Here is a 14,957-nt window from a genome sequence, read left to right on the forward strand (position 1 = left end):
TAGCCTAATGTAATATGTTGTTTGATTTCTTGACTGCTGCTTCCATGGGTGTTGATTGTGGGTCCAAGTAAAATGAAATCCTTGAGAACTTCAGTCTTTTCTCTGTTTATCATGATGTTGCTTATTGGTCCAATTGTGAGAATTTTTGTTTTCTTTATGTTGATGTTTAATCCATACTGAGGGCTGTCATCTTTAATCTTCATCGTTAAGTGCCTCAAGTCCTTTTCACTTTCAGCAAGCAAGGTTGTATCATCTGCATATTGTAGGTTGTTAATGAGTCTTCCACCAATCCTGATGCTACATTCTTCTTCATATAATTCAGCTTCTTGGCTTATCTGCTCAGCATACAGATCGAATAAAAATGGTGAAAGGATACAACCCTGAGGTGTACCATTCCTGATTTTAATCCATGCAATATCCCGTTGTTCTTTTTGAATAACTGCCTCTTGGTCTATGTGCAGGCTCCACAGGAGCACAATTAAGTGTTCTAGAATTCCCATTCTTTACAATGTTATCCATAATTTGTTATGATCTACACAGTCAAATGCCTTTGTGTAGTAAATAAAACACAGGTAATCATATTTCTGGTATTCTCTGCTTTCAGCAAATATCCATCTGACATGAGCAATGATATCCCTAGTTCCATGTCCTCTTCTGAATGTGGCTTGAATTTTTGGCCATTCCCTGTCCATGTACTGTTGCAACCACTTTTGAATGATCTTCAGCAAAATTTTACTTGCATGTGATATCAATGATATTGTCTGATAATTTCCGCATTCTGTTGGATCACCTTTCTTTGGGATGAGCACAAATATGAATCTCTTCCAGTTGGTTGGCCAGGTAGCTGGCTTCCAAATTTCTTGGCATAGACAAGCAAACACCTTCAGCACTACATCCCTTCGCTGAAACATCTCAATTGGTATTCTGTCAATTCCTGGAGCCTTGTTTTTTGCCAATGCCCTCAATGCTGCTTGAGGTAGCTTAGTCACATTTTCATTTTAGAGGATCACTCTGGCAGCAGAGTGGGGGGCGGATAGAGTGCCAGGCCCAGATGTGTTCCCTTGCATGTGTTTATGAGGATGTGTACATACGTGGCTGTATGTGGGTCTGCACGTCTGGATGTCTGCGCACCAGGTGTGCAGCCCACTTGGACTTGTTTTCCTCTTCCACCCTCTGGCCTTGGCAGCCCAGCGGGCTCAGACAAATGCTGTCCTGCTGCTGATTCAAGGCTGAGTGACACAATGGGGGAGCCAGTCAGAAGCCAGCTGGCAGATGTTTCCTCTAGGGCTGTACAAGTACCCCTGCCTGCTGGCCTGACGGTGAGGTGGCTGGCAGGTGACGAGTGAGTGCTTCACTCCCTCTAGCCGGGGCTTCCTGGACAGCAGCACCCTGGCTGTGCACAGGTACCCAGTTGGTCTGAATGAGGCTGTGCTAGCATAGCCAATGCCTGTCCCAGGCCCACACATCAGGGCCAGGAGGGGCAGAATGGTAACTAGGATAGGGGGCTGCCATGCCCACCTCTCCCTTTCCGGGACTCCCACATCTCTGGGCACCCAGTCTTCAAGCATTGAAGCTGTATAGTTTTACATTAATTATCTAGTAATATACCATAACTGTGATATTCTGCCTCTTAAAAATGTATGACAAATAGAGAAAAATCATTTACCACATTTCTTATAGCCCATAATATAGACCATAGGAAGGGAAGAGGCACTGGGTTTTGTAATATAAGATCTAGAAACAGTATGGTGGATGGTTATGAGCTTATAATTTAGAGTCCAAATGCCTGGGTTCAAATCTCAACTCTATACTTACTGGCTATGTAAGTTACTTAATCTTTTTGTGCCTCGATTTCTCCATCTATAAGACAGAAATGATAATATCTCATAGGATTGTTAGTAGGATTATATGAGTGAAGTGCCTGCTGTACAGCAAGTATTCAGCTATAAACCTTAGCTATCACTGTCTGGGTTTGAGTCCTCTTATCACCTGTAGGGACAACCCTAACTCACTGGAGGAAAGGTTGTGACCTCTTTGGACCTCTAAAGGAACGATCTACAAAATGAGAGGTTGGCTGATCTTTTACCATCAAGGGCACTTGTTGCCTTCAGCTTGTTCTTTTTATATGATGTACATCCCTGGTTTTAAAAGACTTTGCTTGTAAACTTCACTTATTAAATAATAACCTATTTGGACTCATCGCAGTTTCTCTTAGACTTTACAAAATAATTGGAACAGCTCCCAGATGCTCCTTATTGCCTTTAGGAATGAGAAGTCCTGCATCAGATGAGGTAATTCCAGAGAGGCCACCCCTCTCACTCTAGTTTCAGATACTGGCACCTCCATAGCAAGAGACAAGTGCCCGCAGGTGTTTAATGGTTCACAGAACAGGTAACCAAGTTGACCAGGAACTAGAAGATGCTTCACCATGGCTTTTGGTGCGCCCCTGGCCCCTGCTGCCCATGTCTCTGAGGGCAGCACACATTCCACCCACGTTCAGAGAAGGAATTGTTTTGACTCCCTCACAGGGACACACCTTATGTTTGGAAAATATGAATGCAAATTATTGTGGTGGGGAAGACTATTTTTATGGTGACTGATGATTTGGTCTGATAAGTCTTACGTGCTTTTATTTTCCATAGATTAGCTCTTTAAATTTTCACAATAATCTTCATAACAGTTATTATCATCTCTATTGAATAGATGATGAAACTGAGGCTCAGAGAAGTGACTTGTCCAAGTTCAACTAGCTAGTAAATGACAACATTGTTTGGAATTTCTAACACATATTGCATCATATAATTCTTACCTATCTCTGAAACAGTAATAATCTCCATTTTATAGATGCAGAAACTGAGGATCAGCAAAGTTAAGAGATTTGTTCAAGGTCAGATAGCTAAGAATTAGTCAAGTGAGAGCCGAATCCAGGCTTAATGTTCTTTCCTAAGAGCTGCTGCCAGCAAACCAGCTTTGAGATGACCCCTGCCCCACATTTGGTACTCAGCTGAGCCTGTGAAAAGGATTTAGTTCCCAGTGGCTTTGTCAGGCAGGGTGGAAACCTACCTTGGATATCATCATTGAACATGCAGTACTTGTTGCGGTATTTGTTGAGCAGGCGGAAGGCATTGGCATTGGCAAAGTCTTCAAACTGGATGAGGCAATTTATTCCAAACCTGTGGGAAGGGAGAGGAAAGAACACATGATTGTCTCCCTTAGCCAGATTCCTTGCAGATCCCAGCCTGTGCTGGGGTGTGGGGAGGCACAGGGCAATGGGTAGGGCTAGGAAGGTAGCATGTTTCAAATGCTCGGGCTATTTGCCACCTGGGTGGCTCATGGACTCTGTCTGCCCCCCATGGGTAGAGAAGGGAAGGTGTAGGGGCTCTGGCCTTGGTGGTCAGCTGAGCCCAGGTCTCTACTGTGGGCTGGTGGCTCCATGGGCTGTAGATGGCAGATCCTGGGGCTGAGGTGGAACTTGTCCCCTCTGTGGCCTGTGGCCATCTGAAATCCCAGAGGACAGCTCACTCCAAACCCAACTGTATACACAGAGCCCTGCTTCCCTACTATCGGGGCACTGGGAGCCTCTATAACCTCCAAATATCTTCCTTGCTGGAGCCTGAGGCCTGGGGTTCCTCTACTAGAGACTCCTCTAGTGTAAACATTGTTCCCTGATAAGATGCAAGTAAAGTCAGGAAAGGCCACTGCATTAAGCCACTGTTAACTACAACCACCTTGAAGAACAAGGTGTTCTCAAACTTGAAGATATAGAAGAATAAATTAGTGAGCTTGTTTAAAATGCAGATCTCTAGGCCTATCTCCCAGAGATTCTCAGTGAGTTGGGGTGGGGCTCAGGAATCTGTAGTTTTAACAAGCACCCCAGATGATTCTGATTCTGACAGTCTAGAGAACTTTGAGAAACACTGACAAGATGGGTGAAGACAATGCTCATTAAACTGGCTGATACACCTTACTTCAAATCTATGCTAGATCTGCCTCCTAGAGTTCAAGGTCAGGAAAACCTTTGTATTTCCTAAAAAAATAACTGGGGTTCATTAGAGTTTTGTAACCTATTTTTTCTTTTCACTCTGGCTGTTCAGAAGTTGACAGCAAACTTTTCTGCTCCTTTGCAATAGGTTCCCTCAGCCTAGGCTTTCTAGACACACCTTTCCTCCTTACTTCATTCTTGTTCTTTGATCCTGGTTTCGGTAGTTTTGTTCTATTATGTCTTTTACTGGAATCTTTCTGAAAGCAAGAATGGTACAAACTATAAAAAAAATTATTTAACACATGGACAAAGACAGGTTTTATCTCATGGGTCATTTGTGACTGAGAAACAGTAATTGAGGAGTCTGAATGGGATAGAATCATGGGTCGGAATTGACTTGACTACAATGGGTTTGGTTTTTTTGTGGCTTGGGTGGTGCAAACAGTTAACACAGTTGACTGCTAACCAAAAGTTTGGAGGCTTGAGTACACTGGCAAAAAACAAGGCTCCAAGATTGACTGAATACCAATTGAGATGTTTCAACAAACAGATGCAGCATAGGAAGTACTAACTCGTCTATGCCAAGAAATTTGGAAGACAGCTACCTGGCCAACCAACTGAAAGAGATCCATATTTATGCCTATTCCAAAGGAAGGTGATCCAACTGAATGAGGAATTTATCAAACAATATCACTAATATCATGTGCAAGTAAAATTTTGCTGAAGAGCACTCAAAAGCAGTTACACTGGTACATTGACAGAGAATACCAGAAATTCAAGCTGGATTCAGAAGAGGACGTGGAAAGAAGGATATCATTGCTGAAGTCAAATGAATTCTGGCTGAAAGCAGAGAATACCAGAAAGATGTTTACCTATGTTTTATTGACTATGCAAAGGCATTAGACTGTATGGATCATAACAAATTATGGATAACATTGCAAAGATTGGGAATTCCAGAACACTTAATTGTGCTCATGTGGAGCCTGTACATAGATCAAAAGGCAGTCATTTGAACAGAGCAAGATACTGCTATGGTTTAAACTCAGGAAAGGTGTGTGTAGGGGTTGTATCCTTTCACCATACTTATTCAGTCTGTAGGGGGAGCAGATAATCTGAGAAGAACAGGGCATCAGGATTGAAGGAAGACTCATTAACAACCTGCGTTATGCAGATGACACAACCTTGCTTGCTGAAAGTGAAGAGGACTTGAAGCACTTGCTGATGAAGATCAAAGACTATGGCCTTCAGCATGGATTATACCTCAACATAAAGAAAATAAAAATCCTCACAACTGGACCAATATGCAACATCATGATAAACGGAGAAAAGATTGAAGTTGTCAAGGATTTCATTTTACTTGGCTCCACAATCAACGTCCATGGAAGCAGCAGTCAAGAAATCAAACAACGCATTGCACTGGGCAAATCTGCTGCAAAAGACCTCTTTAAAGTGTTAAAAAGCAAAGATGTCACTTTGAGGACTAAGGTGTGCCTGTTCCCAGCCATGGTGTTTTCAATTGCCTCATATGCATGCAAAAGCTGGGCAATGAATAAGGAAGACTGAAGAATTGATGCCTCTGAGTTGTGGTGTTAGCAAAGAATATTGAATATACCGTGGACTACCAAAAGAACGAACAAATCTGTCCTGAAAGAAATACAACCAGAATGCTTCTTAGAAGCAAAGATGATGAGACTTCATCTCGCATACTTTGGACAAGTTATCAGGAGGGACCAGTCCCTAGAGAAGGACATCATGCTTGGTGAAGTGAAGGGTCAGTGAAAAAGAGGAAGATCCTTAACAAGATATATTGACACAATAGCTTCAACAATGGGCTCAAGCATAGCAGCGATCATGAGGACGGTGCAGGACGGCGCAGTGTTTCATTCCGTTGTGCATAGGGTCGCTATGAATCAGAACTGACTTGATGACACCTAACAACAGCTACAACAGAGGTGCCTCGGAAGAAAGGTCTGGCTGAAAAATCAGCCACTGAAAACTGGGCACAGTTCTGACACACATGGGGTCTCCATGAGTTGGAATGGACTCAAAGGCAGCTGATTTAACAGTAATGGTGGTCATATTCATTGAGGAAAAAAATATCCTGATTCATCAGTAATGAGTGCTGTAGAAATTGGAGTTTTTCTAGAAGCAAGCATGGTATCAACTAGAAAAAATTACTTAACGCATAAACAAAACATAGGTTTTGTCTCATGGGTCCATTGTGACTGAGTAACAGTAATTGAGGCCCTAGTTATTGAGAAAAAGTGTCCTGACTGATCAGTAATGAGTGTTGTGGGCCCCTCACAAGGCACAGGTGGCCTGATTACTGTGTATCTGCATTCCCCACCTGGTGTGAACTAGAGTCTTGAGACCAGTTGTGGGAAGATTATTACCTTGCTTTTTTAGTAAAGGTAGGTAGGGCGTACACTTAGTCGGCTTCCTGTGTTATTGGGGACATCCTTCTGATGAAACTGGTGATATAAGGGAATGAGTGGCAGTGAAATGGCCCACAAATTTTTTTTTTTCCAACCTCAAAATTATGTGTATGGCTTACACTACCCAGCAGAAATATAAGTAGGGAGGCAAATATTTGCTCCTAGCATGGTCCTTCTAGAACATAGCTGGTCAGAGCTGTTGGTGAGGGAACCTGGAGATGGGTTCATGTTATGGGGCAGAAACAGAGCAGCAGTGACCTGTCAGTCCAGTGTCAAGAATGCTGGGCTTGGGTCAGGGACTTGGTCTGACCTGGCTCTACCACACATAACTGGGTGTCCTTGCACATGTCACTTCACTGCTCCATTCTGCCTCAGTTTCCCTTCTGTCAATGGGCACAATAATATCTGCCTGGCCAACTTGTTTTGAGAATTAAAAGCTAAGGGTGATTTTTAAGATGTAAAGGGCTAAATACAGTTGTACCATCCTGGTCACAATTTTTATTTATAGGCACAGTGCAAGTGCTGATGAGAGTAGGGGTAGGGGTCTCAGTGAGTCTCCTGACCTACCATCTAGACCTCTTCTCCTTATAGTATAATACCAAAAAAAAAAAACCAAACCCATTGCTGTCGAGTTGATTCCGACTCATAGCGACCCTTTAACACAGAGTAGAACTGCCCCATAGAGTTTCCAAGGCTATAAAACCTCCTATGCACAAATATAACATCATGCTCGCCAAGCCAAAATTTACTGTGAATCTTTGTTGAGGGTGTGAACTACAAGTATTGAGGAGAACAGAATGTCTTTGGTGGCTGGTGACATTGTGCTATATATAACCCCCTCAAGACTCCCAGAATTGCTCTACAACTGGCCTGGAGCTAAAATGTTGAAAAGGTCAGACAACAAAACAATGTGATACACATGTTTTTCTTTCTTTCTCTCTCTTTCACACACACACACACACACACACACACACACACACACACACACTTGACCTTTAACTCCACCACCACTCATTTGCTGAAGTAAAAATAAGGCAAGAATTATGAAGAACTTTGTTCAGTACATTATTACCATTTCATATTAAATTCAGTATTATGTAAGAGATACCCCTCACCCTGTTCCTGGAGCAATTTTGATGGAATATAGTAAAACCATATTAATTCAAAGCCTATGTGGATGACCCATCCTACAACCTGAATTCAGAGTTCCTAGGCCTCCTTGGATTTAAGGACCCCCAGAATCTTTATCTACCTTGGACACACATCCCATGGTTGATCGCAGGACCTTGTCATCACCAGGAAACTACATCTACTCTAGGATTGCAAACTGTTCCATTTCAGGCTCTGACCACAGCCTCTCATCCTTCAGCTTTGCCTCACTTTTTACTACATCTGTTCTTTATCTGCATCAAGACCTCCAGCCTTTCAGCATTTTCTTCCAGTCCCTCATCCCACCCCTATGGCCTTTCACAAAGGCAGACAGCTATCCAGTGTGAACCGATGGTGGGTGCTTCAATCACTCTCTTAGCACCACCCACTCATCCACCCATCCACCCATTCATCCGTCTGTCCGTCCGCCCGTCTGTCCATCTATCCATCCAAAAGCATCTATAGGGCACCTTTAATGAGTTGATATTGTAGTTGTTCAACAAATGTTTTAGGGAGGGATGGGTACATGAAAGAGTAGGTGGAAATTTAGTGTTGTGCTAAAGTTTATCTGCCAACTTGTTAAACTATTAAGAGCCAACTAAGAACAAAAAGAAAATTTCAAAGTGAAAATTTAAATGGCTTAGGTGGAAAAAACTTTTCTCAAATTCCATAACCTACACTTAGTCCATTCATACACATACAAATACAGGTAATAGACTTTTACCATAATACTTATTTAAATGTTAATTATCAATTACCTCACATGTTCATTAAAGTACTACTACTAATAACAATAAAAAAATAGCTAACCTTTATTGAATATTTATTACCTGCTGTACATCAAGCTGAGCTCTTTATATATATCATCTTAATTAATCTTTACTTCTGACGTTATGTGGTAGGTGCTGTTTTCAGAGAAGGAAACCTGAGCTACAGAGGTTAAACTTTGCTCCAGGCTCATTTTACTCTACCACGTTAGTAAGTGGCGGAGCTGGACTCTGAACATGGCTCCATATGACTCTAAACCAAAAAAAAAAAAAAAACCCACAAAAAACCAAACCAGTTGCCGTCAAGTTGATTCTGACTCCTGGTGACCCCGTATGTTGCTCCATACAGCTTTCAAAGCTGTAACTCTAAGGAAGCAGACTGCCAGGCCTTTCTTTGACAGCATGTCTGAGTGGGTCCCAGCCACCAACCTTTAGGTCAGTGGTTGAAGGCTTAATCATTTGCACTACCCAGGGACTGATACCTGACTCCAGAACCTGCCTTAGTTAATTTTTTTAATTTTTATTAAAAATTTTTTTGATTATTTTTTAATTGTGGTAAAATATATATGAGAATTTTCTATTTTAACCATTTTAAATGTATCATTCAATGGCATTAATTATATTCATAATGTTATTTAACCATCGCCACTATTTCTAAAACTTTTTCATCACCCCAAATAGAACCTCTGTACCTCTGTAATAACTCCTCATTCCTCCCTCCCCCAGTCCCTGGTACCTTCTACTCTGCTTTTGTCTCTATGCTTTTGCCTGTTCTAGATATTTTATTTAAGTGGAATCAGACCATATTTGTCCTTTTGTGTCTGGCTTATTTCACTTAGCAATGCTTTCAAGGTTTATCCACTTCATAACATGTATTAGAACTTCATTTCTCTTTATGAGTGAACAATATTACATGGATATGACACATCTGTTGATGGACACTTGAATTGTTTCCACCTTTTGGCTACTGTGAATAATGCTGCAATGAACATTGGCGTACAAGTCTGCATTTCTGCTTTCAATTCTTTTGGGTATATACCTAGGAGAGGAATTGCTGAACCATATGGTAATTTTATGTTTAACTTTTTGAGGAAGCTCCAAACCTTAGTTTAGTTTTAATGGCAATATTGACTGCTTAAAAGATAAAACTAAATAGAAAATAAAGCTGGTTTTCTTTCTCTGTTGGGAGAGACAGAGCCGTAGGATTAAGAAAAGGCTGAACAGGGAGACAGGAAAACGGTGTGCTTTTTCTTTCTCTGCCATAAGCGTGGGTTCTGGGTGAGTCCCCTTTCTCTCTCTGGGTCTCAGTTCCCCGTTATGAGAGGGCTGGAGTAGCATGAGCTACTAATGGAGCTGGAGTAGATACATTTTGAGCTTCATTCATATTTCTAGAAATCCAAAATAGTGAGATCTGACCATTCTTATAAGAGCAATATGTGATAGGAAAGTCTGGAGAGTCAGTATTTTAAAGTCCTTCTGGGCATACACCAGACCAGCTGAGGGAGCAGGGCTGGGCAGCCATCCTCTGGGCCATACAGTTGGAGCAGCAGCAGGAGGGTCCCTCCTCAGGGTCCCCTTACTCAGGGCTCTGTGTGGTTTCCTGATTTTGGTGCTGGCGGTGAACTGCTATCCTCCTGTCCTGCCAGGAGATGCCCCTCACTGGAGAGGCTCCTGCTTATCTGTCCCCTTCTGCACTTTTAAACTTGTTGCACTGAAGCCTTGGCAGCAGCTGAGGAATATCTGATGCATCTCCAGTGAAGATTCCTGCAGTGGAAAAAGAGGCACCTCCCCAAGCCACACACAGAGCTGTCCAGACTTCTCAACCCTGGGGAATCAGCTGGGAAATGGCCTTGGATCTGCCAGGGAAGGCATCCCAAGGCCAGAGCTCGCTGAAAGACACTAAACTCAGGGTGGATGTTTGAAATTTTTTTTCCTGTAGCGCTCAGGCAAGACCAAGCCTGCAAATGGTGACTTATGCAAGGGAGCCCTAGCGAGCTATATGACAGTGTGAAGAGACCCAGACCAGGACCAACAGAGCCAGCACCTGCCAAGGTTAAACAGAGTCTAAGGTGACTCTTCAGCCCTTCCCCCCAGGAAGCAGACCAAATGCAGTGCAAGGGATGTCAGTGAAAGAAGAACATTCCAGAGGCTGCTGATCTGGCTTCTCTGTTTCATAGGTCAGGACCTGCCATTCTTTCAAACACCTGGGTCTGACCTCTTTCAGATCTGAACAAACACCAGAGACCTGGTGGATTTGCTCAGTCTGTCTACAAAAAGAATGACTAAAAGCTATCACTCATATTTTCATGGAGTCCCCTCTGTTCCCACAACCTCAAACACACACGCAAGATTCTCACAGCAGAGTGTTCAGTGAGAATATCAGGTGTCACTCAGTGGAAAGCTGTTTATTTTTTTCCTTTCAGGAACTAGAGCTGACAGAATTATGACAGCTCTAGGTCTTTGTTTTATTTTACATATTCCCTTAAACTCTAGTCTTTTGAGATGCTCTCAGAAAGAGGTCTTGTGGTTAGATAAGTTTGCAGAATTGTGTGCGTATTACACATGCAATGCAGATTAAAGGCTTTGAAGGCCCTGTGTTAAGAAACCTGTTTAACCTAGCATTTTCTAAGCTTATTTGACCAAAGACTTTATCCTGATGCATTCCACCCTCCCCACATATGGTGGAGCATATTTTGAGAAAGACAACTCTCTGCAGAAAGAATTTTGTACCAGGTGGGACTGGTGGATTCAAGACAATTGCCAATTCTGGTCAGGATCCTAAAATAACTATCTCACCTCTCCCAGGTTCACTCCCCCTCCCCCAATCTATCCTCCATGTCTTCCTAAACACAAGTCTGTGCAGGCCCCTCCTTTCCTGAAAATCTCTATGGGGCTCCCACTGCCTCTGGGATTATGTCCAAACCCCTCAGCGTGGTGTGCACTTTGGCCCCAACCTTATCGTTCCACACCCCTCCCATGTCTTCTGACATTCTAGGCACAGCAGACATTTTGCTGCCTGTTTAACCATTGGGGGTACAGGGATGGAGAGGAGGGAGTTTGATAAAAGATGCCAAGGAGATAAAACACGCAGCATGAAGGAAAGGGAAAAGGTGGGAGAGTGGAGAGAGCTTTGGGATCAGATAGGTCTGGCTCCATTACTTACTAGCAGTGTGATCTTGGGCAAACTATTTAGTCAAAATTTCAGTTTGTTCACTGATAACAGAATGGAATAATAATACCTCTCTTGTGGTCCCATCATGAGACTTGAATGGAATACTGTGTATAAAAAGCCTGGTACATAGTAGGCACTGAGTACATGGAGGCTATGATTATTATGGGCAGAATTTAATAACAGACCAGGTATGGAAGATGAAGGAGCAGAAGGAGCCCAGGATGGGTGGATGGTGGTGTCCATTACTCACCGAGGTTGGAGACAGGGAGACAGGCAAGCTTGCTGGGGAAGACAGGTTTGGGACATGTTGAGTATGAAGTGCTGTGGGGCATCGAAGTGAACATGTTCACTAGGCAGTTGACTATACATGAAGTTTGGGAGAGAGGAACATGACATTCAGGGCATTATGTGTACATAAATATGGAATTCAGTCATGGGATTTGATGAGAATTCTGAGGCAGAGTATGTGCAGTGAAAAGGAAGCAGGGCCAGCGACAGAACCCTGGAGCACACCTACATCCAAGGAGCAGAGGGATGGAAGAAGAGAGGCCAGGAAAGGAAAGTGAGCAGGGGAACCAGAGAGGTGAAGGTGAGCCACAGAGCAGCTGCCACAGGAGCTCAAATGCTGCTGAGACATCAAGTGAAACAGGGATCATGAAGTGTCTATTCAATTTAGTGTTTAGAAGATCACTGGTGACCTTTGTCAGACCACTTTCAGCGGAGTGGTGGGGAGCGAATCATACTGCAGAGCGTTAATGTGAAAATAGAAGGGAGGAAATGTCAGTGATAACTTATTCCAAGAAGATTGGCTATGAGGGAGACATACAGCCATTAGGGGATGTGGGGCTGAAGGATGGATTTGTTTTTGAAATGGGAGGAATGCTTTTGAGATAAAGGGGCCAGTATAGAGGGAGGTAGAGGAGTAATGAATGGGGGAGATTCTGATAGATGTGAGGTACCAGGAGCTAGGGCAAAGTTAGAGTGTGAAAAAGACATGGTGCCTCTCTCTAGGACCTCACACCCAGGAAGAGGGGACAGATTCGAAGCCCTCACACCACAGCCCTACCACAGATATGTATGAGGCAGTGAGTTATTGTGCTGGGGTTGGGAGTAGGCTGGGGTTCAGAAGTTGGAGAGATATTCACAAAGATGACAGGCAAACTATTCTGTAGGTGAGGAAATGGGAAACCACGGATTGGAGAAAGCGGGAATATTGAGTCTACAAAAGAGAAAGTCAAGTGGAATGAGGCATAACAACAATCTTCAAACATATGAAGTAAAGAACCATTCTGTGGACAAGGAATTAAGTAGGCTTGAGGGAAAAGGCAGAATCATTTGGGAGAAGTTAAAAGGACACAGACTTCAGTGCCTTTTAAGGTAGAGAAATTCAACACTAGGTAGAAGAGGTTGCTGGTCACTAGATGTGATTCTGTGGTCATTGGAGCTCCACTTGGCACAGATGTTGTCAAAGGGATTCCAGCCAGGGGTGTAAGAGTGGACCTATGAGGTCCTTCCCTTTCCAGCTTCAAGACTGGGAGATTCCCCTGATGTGCCTGGGTCTGCCAGGCAGACTGGCGGGCTCCTGTGACTGGCATTCTGACCTCACAAGGAAAACTCCCACCGTCTAACAAGACAGTCACAGGAAGCTCAAAAGTCTCAGAACAATGTGGCCATTTCTCAATCTGCTCTGACAACAAGCCCAGGCCAGACAGAAAGCACTTTATGAACACGTTGGATTTCCTCCAGAATTTCCCTGTTTGAGTTCCTGGGAAAGCACGTAAATGATGCCAGAAATCCCAGTGCTGGGAAGAGAATGGTGGCTGATCTTTTGACTTCTTGACCTCTTAAAGGTCAGTGGCCACTATTGAGTTTGTCGTAAAGATGTTGATGACTCTGCCTCCAGTAGTAAAGAAGGCACTGCTAATCCATGACATGAGTTGGCAACAGAAATACACAAAATATCACCACCAATAAGCATTGGTGAGAGACAAGGCTCTGGGTGATCACGTTTGATACTTCTCTACAGTTTTGTCAGAATGAAAAGTATAAGGAAGCTGGGTGGTTGGTCCTACTTTTGCTAGACGAAGCGGTGAAAGAGTGAACTGTTTGTGCCACCTAGGGACCTTCATTCTCTCACCAAAAAAACCTCATAAAAACAAAAAAAAACCCAACCAAACCTAGTGCCATCGGGTCGATTCCAACTCATAGCGACCCTGTAGGACAGAGTAGAGCTGCCCCACAGAGTTTCCAAGAAGCACCTGGCAGATTTGAACTGCCGACCCTTTTGGTTAGCAGCCATAGCACTTAGCCACTATGCCACCAGGGTTTCCCATTCTCTCACAGAACTGGTTAAATTCCACCTTGAATTATGACTGTTAGTCAGGGGGTAGAAAAGAAAATCCAGTCTGTGTTCTGTGGGCTTTCAGAACCCAAGTGAGCCAAAGTCAAGGAGAAGAAAGGAAAAAGACCAACCCATGGTAGATGATGAACTAGATCAAAGCAGGCACTAGACCCAGAGTCCTTGAAGGCAGCAGCTGTGTCAGACTCATCATCGTATGGCAAATGCTGGGCACCTAATATCTGAAGAATAAGCTTTAATGGACCCCTTTCCTGCCCCCCTGCTCTGTGGCTAATAAGCTTTAGACACACATTATGGAGGCCCAAGCAAACATGCTTCTACCTTGTTCTCTGCTGTATATCCAGTGCCCTATGCTTGCCTGACTCAGTAAATACTTGTTGAACAAACGAAAAAATGAATGCCAGAGAACAGCCCTTCTCACAAGGAGTGTCCAGTCGTACACACTCCATAGGATATCACCAGGTCCTTGTGGAGCCACTTGGTCCTCCTCTAGAGACATAGCTGCAAAGACCACAAATACATCACAGAAGTATTGTTAGCACCTGAGGCACCCTCCTTTGCCCCCAAGGATTCAAGTTAACACAAATGAGCACTACTTGCAGGGTGTGTCTTCCCAGCCAGGCTGGAAAAGCAGGCCAGCAGAGGGTCTACAGTAAAAGAGCACAGATTTGGGAGCCAGATGGGGTTGGCACAACTCTAACGTATAGCTGGATGATTTTTTGGACAAGTTAGCTATGTCTTCTGAATCTCAATTTCTTGATCTCTAAGGGTTGCTGTCATAATTAAATGTCAAACATCCAGCACGGCATAGGTTCTTTGTAAAATCAAGTTTGGTACCTCTTTCCTGAGAAGAAGGTCATGACTTTTAAAACCCAACTAAACGTCCCAGATCTCTGACCACCTGATTCCACCTCTCAGACTTGACAGAAACTCCAGGCAGGGCCATTGACTAGGCACACATTAAATCTACAGAAACCAAGCCCCAAGACCTGACAAACCATTATTTGAGCATATATATCTCTTTTCTTCCCTAGTAGACTGTAAGCTCCTTGAGAGCAAGATCTATTTCTGACTTATTACTGTGTTCAATAAA

General features: G+C 43.4%; 1 protein-coding gene across 1 annotated transcript in view; it reads right to left on the reverse strand.

The window, feature by feature from the left end:
- ME3 (malic enzyme 3) overlaps window positions 1–14,957 on the reverse strand; it is a 224,818-nt gene that overhangs the window by 27,645 nt on the left and 182,216 nt on the right. The window contains exon 7 of the mRNA XM_023558533.2: window positions 3,064–3,173. Coding sequence (XP_023414301.2) covers window positions 3,064–3,173 — 110 coding nt within the window. The remainder of the gene's footprint in view (window positions 1–3,063; window positions 3,174–14,957) is intronic.

This window comes from Loxodonta africana, chromosome 7 (genome assembly GCF_030014295.1).
Source record: "Loxodonta africana isolate mLoxAfr1 chromosome 7, mLoxAfr1.hap2, whole genome shotgun sequence".
NCBI lineage: Eukaryota > Metazoa > Chordata > Mammalia > Proboscidea > Elephantidae > Loxodonta > Loxodonta africana.